The 22424-nt window shown below is 41.7% G+C and overlaps 1 protein-coding gene across 1 annotated transcript in view; it reads right to left on the bottom strand.

Moving 5' to 3' along the window:
- The window catches only part of LOC122997222 (protein FAM13A-like), a 25353-nt gene extending 2929 nt beyond the window's left edge, over positions 1-22424 (bottom strand). The window contains exons 1-17 of the mRNA XM_044373253.1: positions 22134-22424; positions 21410-21611; positions 21023-21232; positions 19770-19950; positions 17053-17215; positions 16763-16884; positions 6854-7066; positions 6533-6656; positions 6041-6138; positions 5102-5159; positions 4389-4487; positions 2807-3014; positions 1548-1797; positions 1196-1328; positions 698-779; positions 272-507; positions 68-151 (exon numbers count right to left, since the gene is read on the bottom strand). Coding sequence (XP_044229188.1) covers positions 68-151; positions 272-507; positions 698-779; positions 1196-1328; positions 1548-1797; positions 2807-3014; positions 4389-4487; positions 5102-5159; positions 6041-6138; positions 6533-6656; positions 6854-7066; positions 16763-16884; positions 17053-17215; positions 19770-19950; positions 21023-21232; positions 21410-21611; positions 22134-22163 — 2493 coding nt within the window. The 5' untranslated portion in view covers positions 22164-22424. The remainder of the gene's footprint in view (positions 1-67; positions 152-271; positions 508-697; positions 780-1195; positions 1329-1547; positions 1798-2806; positions 3015-4388; positions 4488-5101; positions 5160-6040; positions 6139-6532; positions 6657-6853; positions 7067-16762; positions 16885-17052; positions 17216-19769; positions 19951-21022; positions 21233-21409; positions 21612-22133) is intronic.

Here is a 22424-nt window from a genome sequence, read left to right as displayed (position 1 = left end):
GTGGCAACATCAAGTACATAAAAAATAAGAGATAAACACAAAAGTGAGTCATGCAGGCTAGTCTTACTGGTCGTCCGTGCAGACTCTCAAAGTAGAGCAAACACTTCTGCAGGCTGGTCTTCTCCATAGTCATCTGGAAATGGGACATCTCCTGTGCATGAAGACATCATGAAAACATGTTAACAAGTAATCAATCCAGTTGACAAATTTCATAGATTATTGAAACAATATTTGTGTGTGTGTGTGGTGAAGGCATTTCTGCAATACCAACCTTAATGGTGTCGGGGATACCCAGCTCTCGTCGTCTTTCCTTCAGTCTGTTAGTTATAATATTCACGGTTTCTTCCACATTTGGCTTGGTGTTTGTGTTGTTGTTAAGTTGCTGCAGCTCAGTCCCTGCCAATACTACCCCCCTCTGGTCTATGTTGGTCCTGCATGTCTCAGCTGGTGGGTTTAAACCTCCTTGCCCTTTTAACCCACCTTCTTCTGACTGTCTCAGCTTCAGCTCTGAAAGGTGAGAGGGCAGCAGTTCAGAAAAATATGGTGACATGAAACCAGGAGCCATGTGTTTTCTGATAAACAACGAAAATGCATTTTCCATGTTTATAACTGCATAATTGCTTTAAACAAGTTGTTAATGTATGTTTACATGAATTGTTTACATAAGTATGTTTGTGTATGTGTGTTTGTATCTGACCTTTAAGCTGCTTGCGGCTCTTGATGAGCTCCCTCATCAGTCTGGCTATCTCTGGATGTGCTATCTTGTCATTATGGGCCGGCTGAAAAAAACAACAAAATCATGCTCTGTTCCAGGTTTTACTTAGCAGTTATCCACATGAACCAAACTAATATTTTTCTATTATGTACCAGCCCTTCCAAGCAAGAAACTAAAGGTCCATTGTGTAACAAAATTGTAATTGTAATTTTTGCAATGCACCAGTAGAGAGAGACATTCACCCTAGTATGTTTATGGTTAGTATCAACAGCATCAATGTGATGAAACATCACTGATTCATACCCAGTCAGACATGCACACACACAAAAAACTAGAAAACATATCCCTCCCATGGCTCTGTGAGAGCTGGTTATTGGTTGTAGGAAAAAAGCGACACCAACAATGTGAGGCAATAACTTCCAATTCAATTATGACTCAAGAGAATCCATTTGATTAAGAAGCTCCGATATCCTTCCTCACCTTGTAGTGTTTCTCCTGTTCAAAACGCTCCTCAAAACGCCTGATCCTCTTCCTCAGGGTGTGGATGTGTCTGTTAAGCATTGAGATGGACACAGAGCCATCGTCTGGCTCTGTATGAACACTGCAGCGAGCCCTGAAGACAGAAAAGCACATGTATATCCACTTGCACTCTTCACATTCTGCATAACGTTCCACAAAATAAGGACACCTCATAACGTGCATTTATCTTTTAGCCACCGACCTCACCTGATATTTTCCAAACAACTTTCAACAGTGCATGATGAACATAAAATTATCCCATCTGTAAGCCACTATTCGTAAATAAAGTTAGTGAAAAAAAATGGCATCTTACATGCGGATGTGCTGTGAGCATGGTGGAGAAGGGGCTGTATCTGGGTCTAGGTTGTAGCGCAGGCTGTAGCTGAAGTTGGGGCAGCGCGGTGAAGGGACAGGGCAGTCGCTCGTCATAAAATGAGAGAGGAGAGGGCTGGTGTTGTACCCTGGTGGGCTCAGCAGGTTGTCATCTCCTGAAATTCCCTCAGAAAGAGTGGCAGCGGAGAGGAGAAGACTGGACTCTGATGAATGTGAGGATGGAGTGTGTACTGCCAGAGAAAGAGCAAGAAGACAATATTAACTGAAATCTATAATCATTTTGACTATTTCTCATTTGAGGCAGTTAGATTCAAAATGTTATCTATTTTAATTAGTAAAGGAGGATAGATGGGACAAAAATGAGAGATGAGCGAGAGGGAGAAAAAGGGTAGGGAGGAGGAAAACAAGAAAGAGTAAGGAAAGAAGAGCTCTTTCCTATTCAAGTTACTCATATCTTCCCTGGAAAAAAATGAATTTGGACCATTAGTTACAAATACAGTAAATTCACATTTGAATGGCTTTAATTATTACAAATTATATGGTTAAAAATATATATTTATGGTATATTTATTATATGGTTAAACTCTGGTTTACTTGTTGTGTTTTGACAGAATAGAGAATGAAAAAAACATTTAATTATCTGCATTAATGTTAAACATATTACATTATGCATCAGTACATACTGTAAATTGAATATACAGTATGTATGAATTCATCACGTCACAGGTGGCTGTGTAGTGTTGTGACAGTAGCAGCATTGTACCTTGATGCTCTGTTATTCAACTTATCAAGAAAAGACACACCCAGCTCAAGGAAATGATGAAGCTCATAGCTCACTGTCAAGATTCACTGACTGTTATTTAACATGCACTAAAGGAATTACAGCAGCTGGGAAGATGCTCTGAAGGAGAACAGATGATGAATAAGATACTATAAATAAAGCCATAAATAAAGTATGTATGAAGTGTGGTTATTCCACTGGCGGGGTAATGGGATTGATTCCCATTGAGACCCCCCAATGCTGAAATACTGTACTGTCAAGTGCTATGAATATATTAGAATTCCCTGAATAAATGAATGACAAAGGTAGAAACATTTAATAGTCGGCAATGGGCCATTACAACTTCTACATTGTTTTCCTCTTTGCTTCAGTCCAGAAATAAAATGTTTAACACTGGAAGTTAAGAAACTTGAACATTGTTGTTTCACTGTATCTGCACTTTATTATCATCGTCTTACCAGGCTGTGATGAGTCGACCGTGTCCTGATCCTGCGCTGATGGTGATGGTGGCGAGTGGAGGAGCAGCTCGTGGTTCAAATGCATTCTTGGCTCTTCTGTAAAAAGAGGCTGTTGCTGGGCAGGTAGATTATCCTGAGCTTGGGGGTCCACCGATGCCGGCGGGGAAACCAAGTCAGCCTCCAGAGCTTGTAGCTTGAGGGAGGGGCTCTGGAAACAGAAACAGAACATGGCTTCAGGGATGCAGACGGGCAGGGAGAGAAGAAGTCAGAAAGACATGTCGTAGTTTGCGTGGAGGGAGTCTTCTGCGCTTCACATGCTGCTCAGGAATCTTGAGAAGTCCTCTGGAAACATTTCACTCTCTCCTATTAAAAGAAATATTCTGAAGCGCTGAAGCGTGGTTGGGCAGAGAGTTGCAGGGTGAGGTGAGATGAGTGGTTGCTTTGTCTTCAAGAGAAACGTTTGAGTCAAAAGGCAGAGTACAGCTCTAATAAAAAGCTGCTTTTTGGGGGTGGTCAGTTACAAAAGCAGATAGAAAAGGTCATTGCACCCAGCACATGCGAGGTGGTGCGTATTTTCAGTGATCCAAAAACAGACTTTCCTCTTCTGTAGACCTCCTCAGGTCTCAAAGCTAATCAGCATTCAACCAGCTAGACAAGAATCCCACTGACTTTTCTCAGTCAATGAGTCAGATTCTTAACGTGTCAGCATCCAGCATGGGATCCCTCATGAGCAACACGCTGTAATTCCATTAGCAGTATCGCTGTGATGCCCAGATCACCTGATCCATGTGTTTGCATGTGAGTGTGAGAATCCCTAAATCCACATGGTTTTCCTTCCAACCGGCATTCCCGGCACTTCTGTTGCTGAACTGCCTCCACATGGATTATTCATCATGCACAGAAGAAGAGGGGGGCGGCAGGAATACCGCTCATGTCGGTGCGTGCGGTGTGGGTGTGTGCGAGAGAGGAGAGAGGTACTGTATATGACGAGGCGTTTCCACGGCAACATTGTCAGACTGAGTCTATTTGATGGAGCTCCGGGGAGTCATGTAGCTGTTTGCCTTGGTATGTGTGTGTGTGTGTGTGTGTGTGTGTGTGTCAGTGGGCGTATACGCAGTGAATTCTGGTGCTGTTCTGCAGAGTGAAAAAAATATATATAATTGAGCTGCATCAAAATCATTCTGGTTGGAATATAAAGCTGTTTGGTGTTTTGTTCTTTTAGGCGCTCTCACATTTTCAGCGTCATCATCATCAACAGCAGCAGCAGCAGATAAAGCTTCGGTTTCTCCTTTCTCACCCTCCTCGGCTGTTCATTCATAAAAAAAGAAAACACTGCTTTGTGCGTCACACAGAGGAGGTGGAAGGACAGAAGGGAGGGCTTCTATTACAGAAGCAAAAACACCCACAGACAGGCAAGCTCACACCTAGCAATACACATACAGGTATGCACGTAAACACGCACGCACACAAAACACGCACAATCCCTGCAGGTATCAGTGGTCCTGTTGTCATAGATACTCTCATCCTTAAAAAAAAGTGTTAGTTTGTGTATCTAAAAAGACCATGGGGAAGGATAACTTACGTCACAGCTGATGTTCCTGCCTCTGGGATCATCGTGTCTGTCAGCAGAACCACTACATCCTCCTCCTCCTCCTCCTCCTCCTCCTCCTCCTCTTCTCCCCTGAAGGAACAGACAACATCGATGAAGTCTCATACCTGAAGCCCACTTACTGACACACACCATTGTGGGCCCTCAAGCACTCACGCATCCAGTACTACAATGATACATTTAGACATATAATGAATTTTTTTTTCTTTTATCCTTTTCACCGGATGTAGTTTTTTTCCTCAACAGTTGAACTTTAACAAACGGCTGGACCAATATATTTTCAAATTAAACTCATACAGAAAATAAGTTACTGCCCCAAATTTGATAGCAATTACCCTCATCATTATCATCATCCAGCTGTGGATGCCAAACAAAATTTTATTTTGTTATGTGTTAATATGGTAATTATATCTGAATGTTTGTCCTGGTGTCAATGAATATCTGTTTACCATTTAAAACTTTCAGTTTTTTCTTCTATGTTTCCTGGGAATGTAACCAAACATTCATATTGCTTTTAAACATTGTGTTTAATCTAAATTGTTTGGTGAACAGACTAAACTTTTTTTTCACCAGTGCATTAAAGATTTAAGGCTAGACCTGGCTATCACAGAATGATCCTCACTGACTGAAATTTAAAAGGTTGCCTGTGGAAATAATGTGGAGATGGTTTGCAAACGTCTGTTTACCTTCCACTCAGACACACTAGTTTTGTCTTCTGTCTTGTACTCCGTGCAGCACAGCAGGCTGAAAAACAACATTTTGTCAACAACAGGCAAATGCAAAACAGTTCCATCAAATATTGGTAGAAAAACACTCACAATATCTGCAACAACATTGTTATTCCCTCTGTTAAGATCACAGTCCATGTGACTCTAATTCACATTGTGCTCTGTCTGTATTTATAATCAATACAGTATCAGATCTGCTCAAAGGCAGGACTGCTCAGCGCTCTATGTTACTTTTGAGGTCAGACGGTTAGAGGGTCATCTGGCACTGCTGTTAAAGTTATGGCTTATTCATGTCTGACATTAATGAGGTATAACTGAGATGACCTGTCCTGTGGCACTGTGGAAGCAGCACAAATATAAAGTCAGCGTGCCACCATGCTAGGTCAACCTGATTGAGATAGTTGGTATAGGTCCACGTGAGCCATACCAACCCCTGTGGCGAGTCAGTGTTATCTGGACTGGAATCATATCAAAAGCATGACTGTGAGCAACACACTGTTCCAATAACCTACTTCTCAGCTGACTGCAGGGCTTGGAGATGATGTGAACCGAAAAGAAGCAAGCAGGAGCAAAAAAGGACAAAAACAACTGTAGCATCCAGAGGAATCAGATCAAATTAAATCCAATACACACTAATTAACTGCTACAGAACAACTAACAGGTCCCCCTTTTTCTCAATATTGCTTCTATTTGATTAGTGGTTGTGTTTGAATCTTTGTGAAATCTGAAAGTGTGAAATTAGCCATTTTGATTTCATATAAATGTTTTCTTATAACAATTTTATCTGTCATAAGCAAATGTGTACTGTTACAGAAACAATACAAAAGAGAAACAAAGGCAACAACTGCAACAAAATGTCATCTTGTGTTGTGCAGAAGCTTTCCTCTTTCCTCTCACCTCTCTAGGTCTTGAGTCTGAGTTTGGGTTTTGCTCTGTGATTCATTGGTTATGCAGCGGTCTGAAATTGATGATGAGTGCCCTGCATCAGCGAAAGCCTGAAAAACAATTCAGTCCATGTCATATAACCTTCCAGACAGTCAATGGCCAAAAGATTTTCCACTTCAAACGGTAAACAGTAAAAGCATGCTTGTGCTTTCTTTCTTAATTTAACACGCACAGAAACCACACTACACAGAGTGTTTGTTGCAGCACATGCAGGAAGCAGCAGCTTGTTTTATTTACCACATTTCAATGGATCTAGAAATAAATGTGAATGACCGGAGACACAGCTGACACTGAATAATATTCACAGCTAGAGATGGTGAGTGCTAATAGCTGGAGACTCAGTTTGATGTGCTCGAGAAAGGAAGAGAGGCAAGAGAAAGAAAACAAAGAAATAAACAAAGAATATGACAACTAAAAAAAAAGAGGAAAATCAACAATGCACACCAGTGAGCAGTCGTCTTTGATAGGCGTGGAAGGTGTCCTTCTATCCTCTACCTCGTCTCCTTCTTCCTCCTCTTTCTCCTTTGATATGGAAGTAAATAGTGGAAGGCTGTTTTGTGAAGAAGTCCTGTTGATAAAGAAACACTCATTAAACTGTAGAGGACAATTTATATATGTTGTGGAGGAAGTGACTGGGCATATGTTTCTCAAGTTCTCAAAATGATGTGAATAAGTTTGACACTGCTATCACCTGGTCAAATCATTTTAAGTGAAAATATCATCTGTGTATGAAAAAAAGGGAAGACAAACAGGAGAACCACTCACCCTTGTGTGGTACACTCCAACTTTGGCAGCTCCCCCTGGATGTTTTGAGATGGTCCACTCTGGGACTGATGTTGCTCTGGGCCTGGGTCAGTGGGGCAGCCTGCCTCTGTGCTTTCACTGCTCTCCTCCAGAGCCTCCTGGTCTGGAATCAGCCTCTGAATGCCAGCGCTGATGTCAGAACTGGTTTCACAACCCAGCTGCAGAATGTCAAGACTATGGAGAGACAGAGTGAAACAGACAGAGGGATACACACACAGGGGGAGATAAGGAGAAAATAAAACACCACTTTTTAATTAGGCACTCTTTTTAAAATGTTGTAATGGATTGCTAATGGTTAATAAATAATTTACTAATGCTTTATATATCAGTAATAAGCCAAGAACAACTACTGCTTTACTTTTTTATTAAACAATCAGTTCTGTCACTAAATATGTTGATGATGTCATTAATAAAGAATCACAGGTTTCTCACTTTCTGATAAGCCATCAGCAAAAGTACACCAGTCATCTGCAATTATACATGTTAATATAAATGCTTCTTAAAATAATCCATCAAGTCTGCAGTTTTAAATAAGTTAAATAAGTTGTTCCAGTTGCTCTGAAGCCCTTTCCTGGAAGGTAAGTGGTTGAATGATCTATTGTAGAGGTGTTCCTGATGAACAAAAGAGCTAACTAAAAAAACAAAGCAAATGTCACACTGGAGGCAGATAAATACCAGCCAAAAAGATTTTTCATAACTTGACAACCCAGCTGTTGTTTTTAATTAAAAACAATAAAGAATTCAGAAATTAGGAATTTACCATTAATAAAGCCATAATTTATAAACCTTATATGAAGTAAAATAGAAAGTGGCACAGAAGTGGTGAGAATGGCCAGAAAGTAAGAGTGAGGAGAGTCAGACAATGACAAAGAAAACAGTTAGAGAGAGAGATAATCTTTGTCCTTTTTACAGAGACATTGATATAGCAAAAAGTGAATACATTCCACCCACTTCACCAGAATATTAAACCAATACTTTGAAAATTGAAAACTCAGATACATTGTCAAATCAAAACAATAGATAGAAGTGTATCACTTTACATGTGAACATGAATTAACTTGAATGTCCAACAGTTAATCACTGGGAAAACTGCTGACCTCTGCAGCAAGTAGTTTGGAAAGCAAACATCTAGCAGGTCATGAATCAGCAGTGCTTAATCTAATGCTGCTCTGTGACACGTCTCATGAAGCTCTAATGAGGCGCTCCCAGCAAAAACAAGCACAACTGATTTGCCGCGACATGAACCAAAAACAGTCCATTGGTCACGTACTTGCTTAAAGCAGTGCATGACTCCAGAGCTGAAACCTTCAGCAGATGGGTCAGTACAGCAGCAGCAAGAAACTAATGATAGCTGCTTAGGCTATTAGTCAAAGCATGAGTGGAGCAGACAGCAGCCTCCAGTATGAACATGAATTACTTTTCTTCCTCTAGTTTCCCTTCCTCAAACATCCTTCATCTTAACATAGCCTGGTCAAAAGTGGCAAAAACAAACAAAACTCTGCATGAACAACTAGGATAGATATGCAAATACAAAGCATGATTGACCCCCTTGCTCTAAAGCAACTACTCTCTTTCCGATCTAAGTCCGCCTTTAGCTCACTCACTTGTGAAGGACTGTAGACCCATGGTTGTTGTCATGGATGCTGAAGCAGATGAGACAAGAAAACATCCTTTGCCAAAATGCCTAAACTGACAGCAGTCTAGCATGCAGATTACACGTGACAATGAACAGCTTGCTGTTTTGGAGGGACAGAGAAAGGCGAAGCCATAAATACGAGAGAGCACAGATGATGAGAACTTGATGGTCAACAGCGACAGCGAAGTGACACCCGGGAGGCAGAGGGCTCACCCGCCCCCTTCATTTATCCGAACACACACACACACACGCAGAGGCAGATTTTCAACTCAAATGCAGCAGTACTTAAGTCGTATTTGGGGACAACAATACCAGTTCCTGCACTGAAATATAGATGCAAGTAGGCCATGGAGGTAGAGACAAGAAAGCACACACAAATAAATAGAAGGCTGCACACAGCCACATACAGTTGAAGTCATAAGTTTACATGCACTTTAGCCAAATAAATTGAAACTCACTTTTTCAAAATTCCTGACATTTATTTGTAGTATAAACATTCCCTGTTTTAGGTCAGTTAGTAAATCAAACAAATCAAATCAGTTTAAACGTAACGACTGATATGCACAAGCAGAATTACAGCTGAGAAGTTCAATACTGATTAGAAAAAATGTGACTACATAGAGCAAACTATTTATGTTTAGTGACCAACAAATCCAATTATATGACATATATTGCTTGACCTATATATCTAGAGTTGACCTAAAAATAGATAATTTTAGGAATACATGGAATGACTGAAATGGAAGGAACACATGCTGTAAAATATTATTGAAGTAAATAGATGTCTGCACATCCTTTGTCCTTTTTCTAAGAATTAAATTTGTGTTTTTGAAATGTTATCTCCTGGTAAGACACAGAAAACAGACACTTGTTTTGAAATCAAACCCTTTGTGGGTATAATTAGACCAAAATCAATATGGACTGTGACATTAATGGGAAGCATAGAGGTCCAGACGTGACCAGACGAAATAGCAGGCAAATGCCAGACATGTTTGGAAAAAGCACAAATTCCCAGTGAGAAGAAGCGATTAAACCAAAAATGGTTCCATTCTTGTTTTTTCATGCAAAAAAGTCAAAACTAAAAAAACTAAGACATGTGGTTACTTGTTCTGGATCCTGTGCTGCTGCTTTTGGCATGTGGGCAGTTAATAAATACATGCCTTGAATATCTTTTCCCACCCAAAAATTCACTGTAGTTATTTAATTTGGAGGCCCTCACTTAGTTGAGAAAACAAGGCTTACACTAATAAGGAAGGAGGAAAAGCAATGTGTTTTAGATTTCAGACTATATTTTAGATCTAGAAAGACAGACAGTTACACATGGAATGATGCCACATCTTATGCCTGCTAAACAGATGAGAGTGGGAGGCTGCTGGATGAAAATACATTGATTTTTGTTTGCCCTATGAGTGCTAAGAAACAGAAACAGTGAGAACACACAAAACAGGCTTAGTATAGCTGCTACATGAGGCTTGGCACTCCTCCTCAGCAGGTGTGACAGATTCTACAGCTTAGAATCTAATATCTGTAGGAGTATCCATGTGCCCAAATGATACACCTGCAGAGGGTCCATAATGCCTGGATAAGAACTCCATATTCCTTTGAAGATGAACCTTTTTTTGCTCTACATGGCTACATGGAGATATTGTCTCACTTTCTGGTTTTATCAAAAAGGGTGAGGGCAGACTGAGGGACGTAAACAGTCCTCAGGCAGGGGGGCAGCTGAACTGAGTGTTGTGCATCAACGTGAGTTGTGGTAATAAATAGGGAGCTGTGTCTGCCAGTGTGCTATGCAAAGACCTGGACGGCCACCAACCCTTTCGCTTGCCAGCTGGGAAAGACGGACAGACAGATACACACACACACGTTTCATGCCACTTGTTTGACCTGTATACCGGCATCTACTGACTCCTCTTTAAACTGACACGTGAGGGTAGTTTAATTATGGTCTGGGCCAGGGTGACATCTGGCTGCCATGCCACTGCCTTTAAATAATCCTGTGACCTTCACATCTCATTTTGCCTTTAGTCCACAAGGATTTTATTAGTAATACCTCATGCTTGTTTTCAAAAAACATCTGAGTTCAACTGAGGACAAATCTATTTTGTCACACAGTTAACAGAACACAAAGCATGTCAGCTTAAAATTACAACCATAGTGTTTTCATCTCCTTTAACTTTGAGCAGAATTCCCCCAGGCGCACAACTATACTCACATACATGGGTGACAGAATTAATCAGAAAGTCAACATGAATGTCATGACACATACTGACCAGGGGGCAAAAAATAGAAAATATATCAATGTAATTCAAGGTCTGTATTGTAACCTTTTGACAACCAGCCGTCAGAATGTTGATTCTGTCTGGGGGACCAATTTACCATTGTTCCACTTCTCTGCTCTCTCCAGCAGCGAAAAGTGTGTGATCCTATTTTTAATTGCCATCAGAATGAAAGGACAGTCAACTGTACAAGCAACAGTACTTCTTCCTGATGACTACAGACAATTTGTGTAACAGTTTCAGAGAGGGGGTGTGTTGCTTCCTGGCTTTAATCTAATATTTTTTTCAGCAATTTATCACCTGCACCTACTGACCATTATATCTTTATGTAAAGAGAAATGAAACATCCTGAGACTATAAAATGAATGAATAACTTTAGGTTACTTGCGTGACCCCGGTTCTCAGAGTAGAAGCATTTCAGAAACATTTATCTCATTATGCCAATCCTGATTGGCTGGTGATCGACGTCTGTGTCAGGCAGAATCACCTACCTTCAAATAGGTTACATGACGACACAGCGGCATTCAAAATAAGCACTGCTTCTCCCTTCGCCCCAGCAAGAGGGGTTGTCTGGTGAGACATCTCATTCATGCTATTCTGAGATCCAGGGTTACGCAAGTAACTTAAAGTTCTCATTCATAGCATCTGTTTTGATGTCTCATTATGGAGACTCCCGAGACATCCAGCTCATAAAACCGGACAAAGGTGAGTGGTGAAGACCAGCTTGCTGCTGCGCAAATGTCCTGGATGGAAACCCCTTTAAACAGGGCCCAAAGATGTAGCCAGACCATGAGTGGAATGAACTCACAGACCCGTATGCTCTGACTCGTATAGGCTAGAGCAGTTGCCCCAACAATCCAGTAGGAGAGCCACTGCTTTGTAATAGACTTGCCCATATGGGAATTAGCCCAGGATACAAAGAGTTGGTCACTTCTCCAAAACTCCTTAGTTTTGTCCATGATGAGCAAGGCATGAACTGGACACAGCATGTGCAACCATCATTCTTCAGAGGAAGAAAAAGGTGGTGAAGAGAATGCCACAAGGTCAATGGGACAGCATGAGCCAAGCACCTTGGGCACAAAGACGGGGTTAGGCTTCAGTGACACTCTACCATGCTGTGAGGCAAACTGAGTGCGTGAAGGATGCACTGAGAACATGTGAATGTCACTGACCTGTTTAGCAGACACCAAAGCCAGCAACAACACTGTCTTCAGAGACAGATGTTTCAAGTCGATTTCCTCCAGTGGTTCAAATGGAGGACCAGAGAGCCCATCGAAAACCACTGCCAAGTCCCATGGTGGCACCAGTGGCCTGGAAACAGGGAAGAGCCTACACAGCCCTTTCATATAACGGCAGACCAAAGGATGTTGGCTAGCTGTTTTACCTTCAAATCCCACATGACATGAAGCAATAGCAACCAGGTACACCTTAATTGTGGAGAAGGCTTTTTGTTTGTCAATCAAGTCCTGCAGGAATGACAAAATCACACCAACCAGACATTGAAAGGAGACATGTCCCTCATGGGTTGAGCCCATAGTGCCAGGCATTCTGGGGGTGGGTGAACTATTGCCCCACCGGGCATGTCCCTGTGTAGTGGGAGTTGCCATGGCTGTCTGTACAGGAGTTGATATATCCAAACCAGCCAGTACATTGTTGGCCAGTGCGGGGTTATTAGAATCAGTGTGTGGCGGTGATCCCTCACTCTGGACAGAGTGGGGGGTATCAGAGCCAAGGGAGGAACAAGAGGACGAGTGGCCAAACATGCACAAGCGCATCCACGCCGAGAGGCATGTCTAGAGCATGCATTGGGAAGAACAGTGGATACTGCGCGTTTTCTATTGACAAAAACAGATCCACCGCCCTCTCACATTAGAGAGAGAGGTAGCGGCCTCTGATGTGTCGTCTGCCCTTTGTCCCCCGAATAATTGTATTATAGGGCCCTCTAGTGGCAGAACCCTGACTGGCACTGCACATGCACGAGATATTAGTAGCAGCGAAGCAGGTGTTGTCACTGAACACAGTATCACAGTAATCTCCTCCAATACAACAGGGTCCGGCTTGGTCGCCATGTCCTCACATAGCTATGCTTGATACGCTGTGAGCATGGAGGAAACATTCTGCATATCCATGCTGCTGGGGAAGGTGGCATGCTCTCGTCCTTGCCCCGGGAGGGGCAGCCTGAGCGGACAGGATGATCATTTCGTTCTCATCCTCGTCCTTGGCTATGAGGAGCTCCGAGGTGTCCTCGTCATCATCCTTATAATTCAGCTTCAGTACATCTTCCAGAGGCGAAGCCGCCATGGCTAGGTCCAGTTGTGAGCCCCGGCCGTGTAACAGCTAACTGGATAAATGCTCCAGTCTATGGCGAGGACTGGAGAGTCGAAGCATATCAAAGGCAGCTAGCAGCCAGCAAAGGAGTGGTTAGAAAGAAAGGTCCAGTCTATGGACAGCTAAGCTAGCTAGCCTATACAACAGGAGATACGCTCTGAAGTGAGAAGAGGTGTTTGAATGGCTATTTAAGGGTAGGTGGTCCTGCCTGACATGGACGTCACAATCACTAGTCAATCAGGACTGGCGTAATGAGATAAATACTTCTGAGGAATATGCAAGAAGGCGCATCCTATAGTGAGACATTGAAATGAATGCTATGAATGAGAACTAACCTGTAGTCTAATATTCTTTCATATCTTATCATCATAAACATGGACGGACTCTTGCTCTCTGAGTCACTGGACAATCTTAGATAATGATAAGCTTTTGGATAATGGCAAATCTTGTTCAACAACTGACAGGGCTCGACATTAAGGCTTGTCCGCTTGTCTGGAACAAGGGGATTTTTTTTAAGGACAGTGTGTCTTCACGTTATGTGCCACTCATTATTCGGCTGTTTAGTTAAATGAATAAATTCGGAATACCGGTTTGAAACAAATGAAAATTTTCCCCACAATACGTCCATCTCAGAATGGGATAGCTCAATGCATATTTTGTGAGCTTAGTGAATGTGCAGTCAAGAGAGCGAGAAAGAGTGAGATAGTGGATGTGTGATGGTGAGGCTGGCAACAGCAGCAGAGTATGAAGTTATCTGTATAGCTGTGAACGTAGCAGTGCAGTGTATGTATAGTTTAGACTATTTGTCAGTGAATAAATGCTACAACTCCTCAAGTCCCAAGCCAAGTTCCCGTGTCTTGCTTACCACCTGCTGATTAAAGTAAAGGGGGTTAGCCCCAAAGTTAGCAACAATAGGTTAGCCTAACCTAGCAGTTCCCTTGGACATAAGAAACCTCACTGTAATATGATCATGTTTATATTTCATGTTTAAACCTGATCAATCTAAACGTGAATGCAAAGTTGGCTAAACTACTTTTGAACCAGACGCTGGTACAACCTCCTCTACTGCCCAGTGTGCTTGACTCTTCTGCTGACAGTGCTGTCAGCAGCTTGGCAGGAGAAACACTGCATGCTGCACTTAGATTTTATAACTGAACTAATACTAGGATGCACACTTTTTATTTCCCTAACTTGGTGGAAATCTGATGTTTTCACCTCACAGATGTTAAAAAACAGCATTAAAGTCCCAGTGAAACAGAAGTTAGAGCGTCTTTTAGCTTCTGTACCGTGTCATTTTTACCTAGACAAGTGACTTTTGTGCCTAGACATGTGAAAGGTAAATTTACTTGCCCAAAGAACAAGTGCCTCAAAAAGTTAATGTTGAGCCCTTACTGAGTTTTATTCTGCTAAGCATTTATAGGCTTTTGCATCAAAAATTATGGAATTCCTCAAGCCTCTCGTGTATTGACACATGAAAGAATACCTGAAGAGCTGAAACAGATCACAAGCCTGATAGAGAACTCATGTCAAAAATAGCAGTGATGTCCTTGATTAGATTTTCCCTTCCCAATGGAGGCACACCTCCTGAACCATGTATACCACTAATGAAAAGCCCTAGTTTACAGAGGAGAACAGGACTGTCTGACAATTATAAAAACAAAGCAACATGGTTTGACACCTTTGTGGACAGGGTGCAAATAACCTCAAGAGGTTGGCCTAGATTCCCTGAAAATAACATCTCAGCCTTGTCAACAATGGCACAACTATTAACCTGACAACTAACTAAACAATACTGAATATAGAAGGAAAAGCTTGTGTATATTCAAATAACATGAATGCTCACTGACAGTTTAACTGCAGTAAAGGGAGAAAAACTGTTTTAAAACAGCTCCACTGATATATGTAAGTAATATATCTTATCAGTGGCGGCTGGTGACTCAAAAAACTGGGGAGGACAGGAGGAAAACCAACATGGAATCTTACAACAAACCACATCATACTACATCATTGTCACCCACCCGATGAAATCGGAGGGGTGGAGGGCAATTTTATATGCCAATAAAACAATTTGCTTTCAAAAACAAAAACCCTTGCGTGGTGAAAAGGCTGCTTCTTTAAATAAATTTACTATATACATTAAGAAGAAGAAATGCTCATTTTAGCCGTGGAGTGGTTCACAATATCTCATTTTACCAACAAAGTTAAATTCAAATCTATAGTATTGTTCTATTGTGACAACAGATTTATGTTCTCATCAAAAACAGACAACATATCACATGATTTACACATGTTCGCTATGTATTTTCTCAGTATACAGAAATCTATAAAGTACCACAAAGCTTATAATGTGATACAGGTTCAGATCAGTGCTGACCACCTGAAAGACTGAACACTAAAAACATTCACAGATCTAAAAGTGTAGGTTTACATCAGAAAGTATTAATGCATGTATCAAACACATGACTTACACACTCTTATCTGTATGCACCGCGGCTCAGCTTAAAAACGAACTGAAGAAAATGTCACAAGCAAGCAGCCAGACCTCCTGCACACTTATTCACTAATCACACAACATCAACAGGTGACTAAACAACCACTTAATTAAAAACGGGATCAATTCCAAATGAATGAGTGAGTCCAGACAGCTCACTGTAACTTCAACAAGCAAACTACCCACAACACATTATATGATCTCTGCTGCATTCTTGTTAAGGAGATAAATTCACAAAACAGCCACAGAGACATTTAACCATCAGAGATTAAATTAGCGACCAAAGAGACAGAGAGAGAGAAGCTGTATCTGACTCATGTTATCTGATAACTTCTTTCTTTCATGGAGATGAAGTATCCATGTCATAACGTCCATTTGTGGCTGTTGGTCATCTTGCTTGTTAGTTAACAGAACTTTGTGGCTGCTGGTTAATCAGTCTGATATCATTAGCAACAATGGCAAACAAGCTAACTCTCCTAGTTATTTCGCAGTTGGTTCACCCAGCTGCTCCCTGGGGGCATCCTGCCGCTGCTGTGCCACACAGTCCAGATCCATTCTCCGGTTAGCTTAACAACAGCCCTTAACAGTCCTCCATGGGTGTATAGAGTCCTTCAGGCTGCTACAATGAGCTAAGCAGCTATCTACTGCTAGATAAAAGAAGTGAAACATAATTTATCTATATCATTTTACGTGTCTTGGCAAATCATAGATTAGCATGAAAAAAAATGAAGTACATTAAATTGATGTAGGAGATCCTGCCCTAAGGAGGAAAGCAGGGGCCCGTCCTCCTCTGTCCCCCACTCCCCCTCCACTGCCCCCCACCACCACTTCACACACGCTGCCCTTTCTCCTCCTGACCTGCAGGTGTCACTGTTGAAGCATTTTAATCAGAATTTGAATAATGGATTTTTTCCAAAGAAGAGAGAAAAAATATTTTATAAATAATGCTGAGATTTGGTAATGGTTTATTTCAACCAAATATTCTTTTTTATATATATTTTGATCTCCCTCTTGCCTCTCAAAATATAGAGGAGGAGCAACCTCCTCTGCCTCTATGGACCAGCCTCCACTGATATCTATATATCTATCTTGGATGTGCAGTAACAAAGTCACTGATGCTAAGGTGATGACAGTACCTGGTGAGTTGAGATTGTATCCATGTTGTTTGGTTAAAAGCAGCGATCAATGAGTCAAAGGTAGTGTCTCCCTCAAACCTCTCCATACCACTCTGCTCGGAGTAACAGCTGCTGGGTCGGACCTGCCAAGGACAACAAGGGTGAACACACACACAACACTATAGTTGTATTTGTTGATAAGTGCTGTGATCTCTTACTGTGATATTGATGCTAGCACAATGTGTAAAAAGACAGACCACGAAATTCAATCAATAATTTAACAAAAGGGGGAAAAAAACAACATGGTTCACCTCAAAGTGTGAAAGAGCAGAGAGAGTAGGGGGAGGGGGTGAGGAGGAGGCCACTGTGTCCTCAGATGGGGCTGGAAGGAGAACCTCATGATGTCTGAGAAGACGGAGTAACAGGGCATTGCACACACTCTGCTCCTCCAGCATCCTGGGTCCAGCTGGAACACTGCATATAGAAGAGGAAGAAGACAGGAGAAACCACAACATAATCTCACAGGTATTAAGTATTGTGCATTCAAAATGGTCCTTTGTGAACAAAAAGATACTGCAAAAAGGGCTCCATCTGGTGGAGGAACGCATATACAGCAGCAAATGAAGATGAACTGGTCAGACTCAAAGGTAAGGTGACTCAAAACGTGACACTTAAAATAAATTTCCCATTGATATAACTCAACAGCCGGGCAGTGATAGCCTGTAAGCTTCCCTTTGAAACTGCCAACTTCTTAATTTCAGAGATATGAGCTGCTTCTGGTCATAACATTCAAAATACAGCCACCTCAGACCAAAATAGTTCTTCACATGTTTATCTGGAGGAGGCTATTTGTTTACAATATGTCGTGCTGTTGAAGTCACAATCCATTCAAAGGGGTTTTTTTTTAGGTCTTATCCGATGTATACACAGTAAAGTTTAAGATAGCATACAGTCAGGGAAGAGAATTTGAAAAACTTGAGTATTAATAGAAGTGTGTTTACATGGCAAGCAGGTCAATTGCTATGACAGGACAGCAGCAGCTTGTCACACAGATTACATAACAGACACATATGAGGGCAACAGGCTTTTTAGAAAGAGGCTTAGATGACATATGTGTGAGTTATGGGAGGCACACTGCTAAAGAAGCTGTCACACATGCTGCATGGCAAGAACATGTGCTACAGTGTCTGTAATACCAAGTCAATTCATTCTAAATTGATAGCAATATTATTAAAGTGTTGAGTCAAGAAAAAAAGTAGGTATACTATGCAGGATTTTCCTAAAAAAACAATGTATAGACTAATAAAAAAGTAATCCCTCTCAATCATCACTTACGACCAACTAGTAGTGTGTGGCGGTGTATGCAGAGACCTGCCATCTGCCTGTATTTTCTTATTATTTTGCTGTGTTAATGACGTTTCTGGGCGTCAACATTTGGGCAGCGGCTGTGTAGCCCCCAGCTAATAACAGCATTCAGGGTGTGAGGTCGGGACTCGTAGCACAGCAACCAGGTTACATCGCTGTCTCTGTCTCTCTCCTCTGCTCCGCTCTGTTCTCTGTCTCTGTGTCATGCATGTATAAAGAGCTGCAGGTCTGCATGTCTGCTTGACCGAGGGCGGGGCTGAGATACACACACTTGCACAGCAGAGAGGCCACAGTGGACAGGATGAAGCTCTGCATTCACACAAAATCCAGCAATGCAGCACCGTCCCACAGGGTTGTGAGGAGGTGTGCGGATGTGTTTATTTGTGCCTTAGAACGTAACTGTCGTGAATCAGAAAATAATGTTTTATCTATCTGATTCACTGCTTTATTCTCACCAGTGCCGCTCACTCTCTTCTTTCACTCTCTAGATTGCTAAACCACTGCTGCTCTCTCTCTCTCTCTCTCTATCGCTAAGCTGTCCAGATGGGAAGGAGGGGCCAACTTTGAATGCTGTGTGTTCACAAACACTGACAAATCCTGCATAGTGTACCTTTAAATGTAGTTTAAAAGCTACTACTTTGGGCTTAATTGTAGCTTTGTTCAGCTGGACATTTTTCTGCAGCATGTATCTGTCTCTCATTCATTCTCTCCTCTTTGCCATTCATGTCATAATAGCTTTCCTGTGTTGTTATTCTAATGCCTTCTGGAACCAGAGTACAGGACATGCTCCAACTCTCTACAGCTATTGCAACACAAATCCACCCCCAACTTTTTCCAAGCCTCTGCTGCCAACTCCACTCCCCCTAACCAACTCTTCTTCCCCCAGCTATAATCATCTGACATTTTCCCCTCACATGCAGAACTTAACAGCATGACTAACACTACATTCCACTGACATGTTGTTAAGTTTTGGAGAAAACAGGGGTGACATAGATGAGACTGAGTGTCCCACAGTCAAAAGGGTGTTGACTATAATAAGTCTTTTCCACAGTGGCAGAAACAACAGAAATCTAATTGTGTCCCCCTAGAGATTGAGTTTGTTTACAGTGACGGCTGAGTTCTGTAAACAGGAGGGAAGACATAACCGACAAAATCCTGATGACCTCTGTTATATCTGTCTGTCTTTTTGTGCGTTATGCTATCAACCACAATCCACACCCATTTCCTTGAGGAGACAAACCCATCTCCACCCCAATTTAGAGGTGTAGCTGTGGAAAAATGGAGCTGAACACACAACCACTGAGGTTGATGAATTAGTCCAGACACTTAGAAGGTTGCTCTCATGTCAAACAGACAGTGTTGGGTTTTTTTGTTTTTTTTTCCCCACACCACCGAATATGAAGAAGAAAAACTTGAAGAGAGACCACAGCAATTCACTTCCAGAAGAATATTTCTGGCTGTGCCTCTCTACAAAAGTACTTGTGAAAACAAAATATTAAGATGTATATAAACAGTCTTTCTTAAAGTTATACTGAGATAAGTCATTACACTGTCTGCTCAAGCTTAGAGTGTGCCGAGACTGCACTGATTTGGCTGGCGGAACCTTGTGTCCCAGTACTGGTCTGGAAAGGATTTGAATGTGGCATTAGCAACAGCAACTTACTGAAAGATACAAGGCCCAAAAATGGTTGCTAGATTTTCCACAGGCATGTGATTTGATTGGCTGTGAGCAGCCACTCTGGACAGGAAGTGGATGAGGTGAGACAAAATAACAAGGTTGTCATCAGGAAGGTGGCAAAGATTTTCTCTCAGAGACCGGTTCATCTCTGCCTCATCTGGATATCCTAAAAGAAGCAAAAACATGACACAAAAACAGCACATGACATGACACTGCAGCCACAAATCTTAGATATATATAAATATATACAACCAGTCTCAGATTCCTATTTGGCAGGTTAACACACTTGACAAAGAACTTATCCAACACAGAAGATAGCTGAGATTAATTTAAACACTGCAAAGTACAAGATGCTGTAGACCTCTTAACTTTGTACCATTATACAAAGTTACCATTGTACTTCTTCTGCACCATTGTAGCAGAAGAAGTACCAATCAATAAACCTTTTATAGAACAAACTTCCTGCAAGTTCTCATGCTGGCTTCAATCATTTGCCCTTTCATCCGTAGCTTAAAGAGATTAATCATCTAGGTTTCAAATACCTGCGTCCATTAAGTGGACAACAATTTAACATCGTGTCTGTCTCCTGAAAATACGGCGTTCATCTTTCCTTTAAGTGTCTATACCTCCATTATTCATGATTAATTTAAGTGACTATATAGCAATTATTATTGATTTGTTGGACAGCTTACTTTTAATCAATGGTAGTCTGAGAATCTACTTGTATTATCAAGCTATTTTTTGCTTGTTTGTTTGTTTGTTTTTTATTGGTATTTTTGCTTTTATTGGACAGTCAACAGTGAAGTTGCAGACAGGAAACAAAGGAAGAGATAGGTATGACATGCAACAAAAGTCCACGGCTGGAATATAACTGGGGATGTTGCAGTTATGTGGCATGCACAGTAACCATTCGGCTACCATAGCGTTCCTATAAAGCTGTGTTTATTCACTTAAGACTCTGAAGTACCTCAGAGTATCTATTCTCTAACCACATAACACAAAGAAACTGTCTTCACCCATTACAATAACCTGCTTGACACTTGTATTGTAGCTCTCAAATGGAGTCTTGATGTATATATACTCAGGATAGACCAGATATTGATCGAGTTCAGCAATGCCTTACCTTAATCTAAAGAGTATCATTATCAGCATTAATTTATTATGCCTATAACTAAGATCTGAGAAAGCAAATTAAATCTGATCCCCAGCAATACCAGTCCAGCAGAATTTCCTAGTACCTGTGAGGCTCAGGACCAGCTCCTTGCGCTGAGGTTCGGGAACTATGGGGGCGGGCAGCTCCCGGAGGAAGAGTTTGAGGAGCGAGGCCACAGTGGGGACATCTCCATCATGCTCCAGGTCCACCCTCTCCCCACTATCCCACCGCTGCCTCAGCTGCCTGGTCCGCACCACAGAACCACACAGACGAAACAAACCCCTATGGTGCATTCCTGTGATTAAGGAACAAGTAGATACAATTAATTCAGTACATACAGGTGATGTTTGAGTATTGCTTTGTGCTGTGAAAGTGAGAGGAAGAAAGAGGCAAGTAAGGGAAAGGGGAAAAGAGGTGTAAAGGATATAAATGAATGAAAGACTAGCAGAGGAGTCAAAGAACAAGAGATGACCTTTCTTATCCAGGTACTCCACCATGTCTCTTAAAACAAGGGGTATTCCACAGACCATCTGCCCGTCTTCTCTCAGTTTTGGCAAGGCAACACCAAACACACACCTGGCAGCCACTTCAGGCTCTGAGACCAGGGTGGGAGCAATGGGCTCTGGGCTGACCTTAGCGCTGGACCTCAGGATTCTCACTGAGGCTGGGTTGCTCTGCATGGAAAGAGGACATGCAGAAGTTGACTCAATATGCAAAAATCATATTGTTCCATTGTTAGTTTACTGTTGTCAAATACTACTGGATACTGTTTTAGTGAAGTGGTGAGAACTTTTAATGACATGAGGATCTCTCACCTGGACCCCAGTGATTCATGCTATGATGTAAAAAAGTTAGCGCCATAACAATTATGCAGATACTCACTCAGTCAGGACATAATGGCATTATTTCATCGCTACAACAACCTGCTCAGGAATTTATGTACATTTAACTAGCAAAAACAACATACTGGTAACGTTAACTGTGGTATAGTCCTCATACAATGCGCATTTAAATGTTATAAAACCAGTTGGCTTAGTTTTGTGTGTGTAATTACTTGATAATAAAGCTGCGAGAGAAGTGCTATGCCCCCCATACTTAATAAAAGTACCCTTAACAAAGTGCAATCGATTGGGTTATCAGCTCAAAACAACAAAATTATGTAATAAGATGGTAACTGCTACCGCAGCTAAACTTACACAGAGAGACACCGAAGCGCTTGCTCCCATTTTTCAGCTCAGCAGACGGAGACAGCACTCCATTTTTCAAATTGTAGACGTATTTTCTTCCCTTCGACAAGATGCGCGTCTTCCAGAAACTATGTGAAAGTCCGACACGTGAGGAATAATTACCGCCATCGCCCTCACATCCCAAATTTAGTCTTACGATAATCGAAAGCACCGTTGGTGAAATGTTGCCCGTTAGTTGCAGTTAGCTTACTTCCCAGCTCCCTGGAAAATTGTTTATGTTGCTAGTCACGTGACGCATGC

The sequence above is a fragment of the Thunnus albacares genome, chromosome 14 (genome assembly GCF_914725855.1).
Source record: "Thunnus albacares chromosome 14, fThuAlb1.1, whole genome shotgun sequence".
Classification (NCBI taxonomy): Eukaryota; Metazoa; Chordata; class Actinopteri; order Scombriformes; family Scombridae; genus Thunnus; species Thunnus albacares.
Note: the sequence above shows the minus strand (reverse complement) of the source record. Positions and strands in the feature narration are given on the sequence as shown.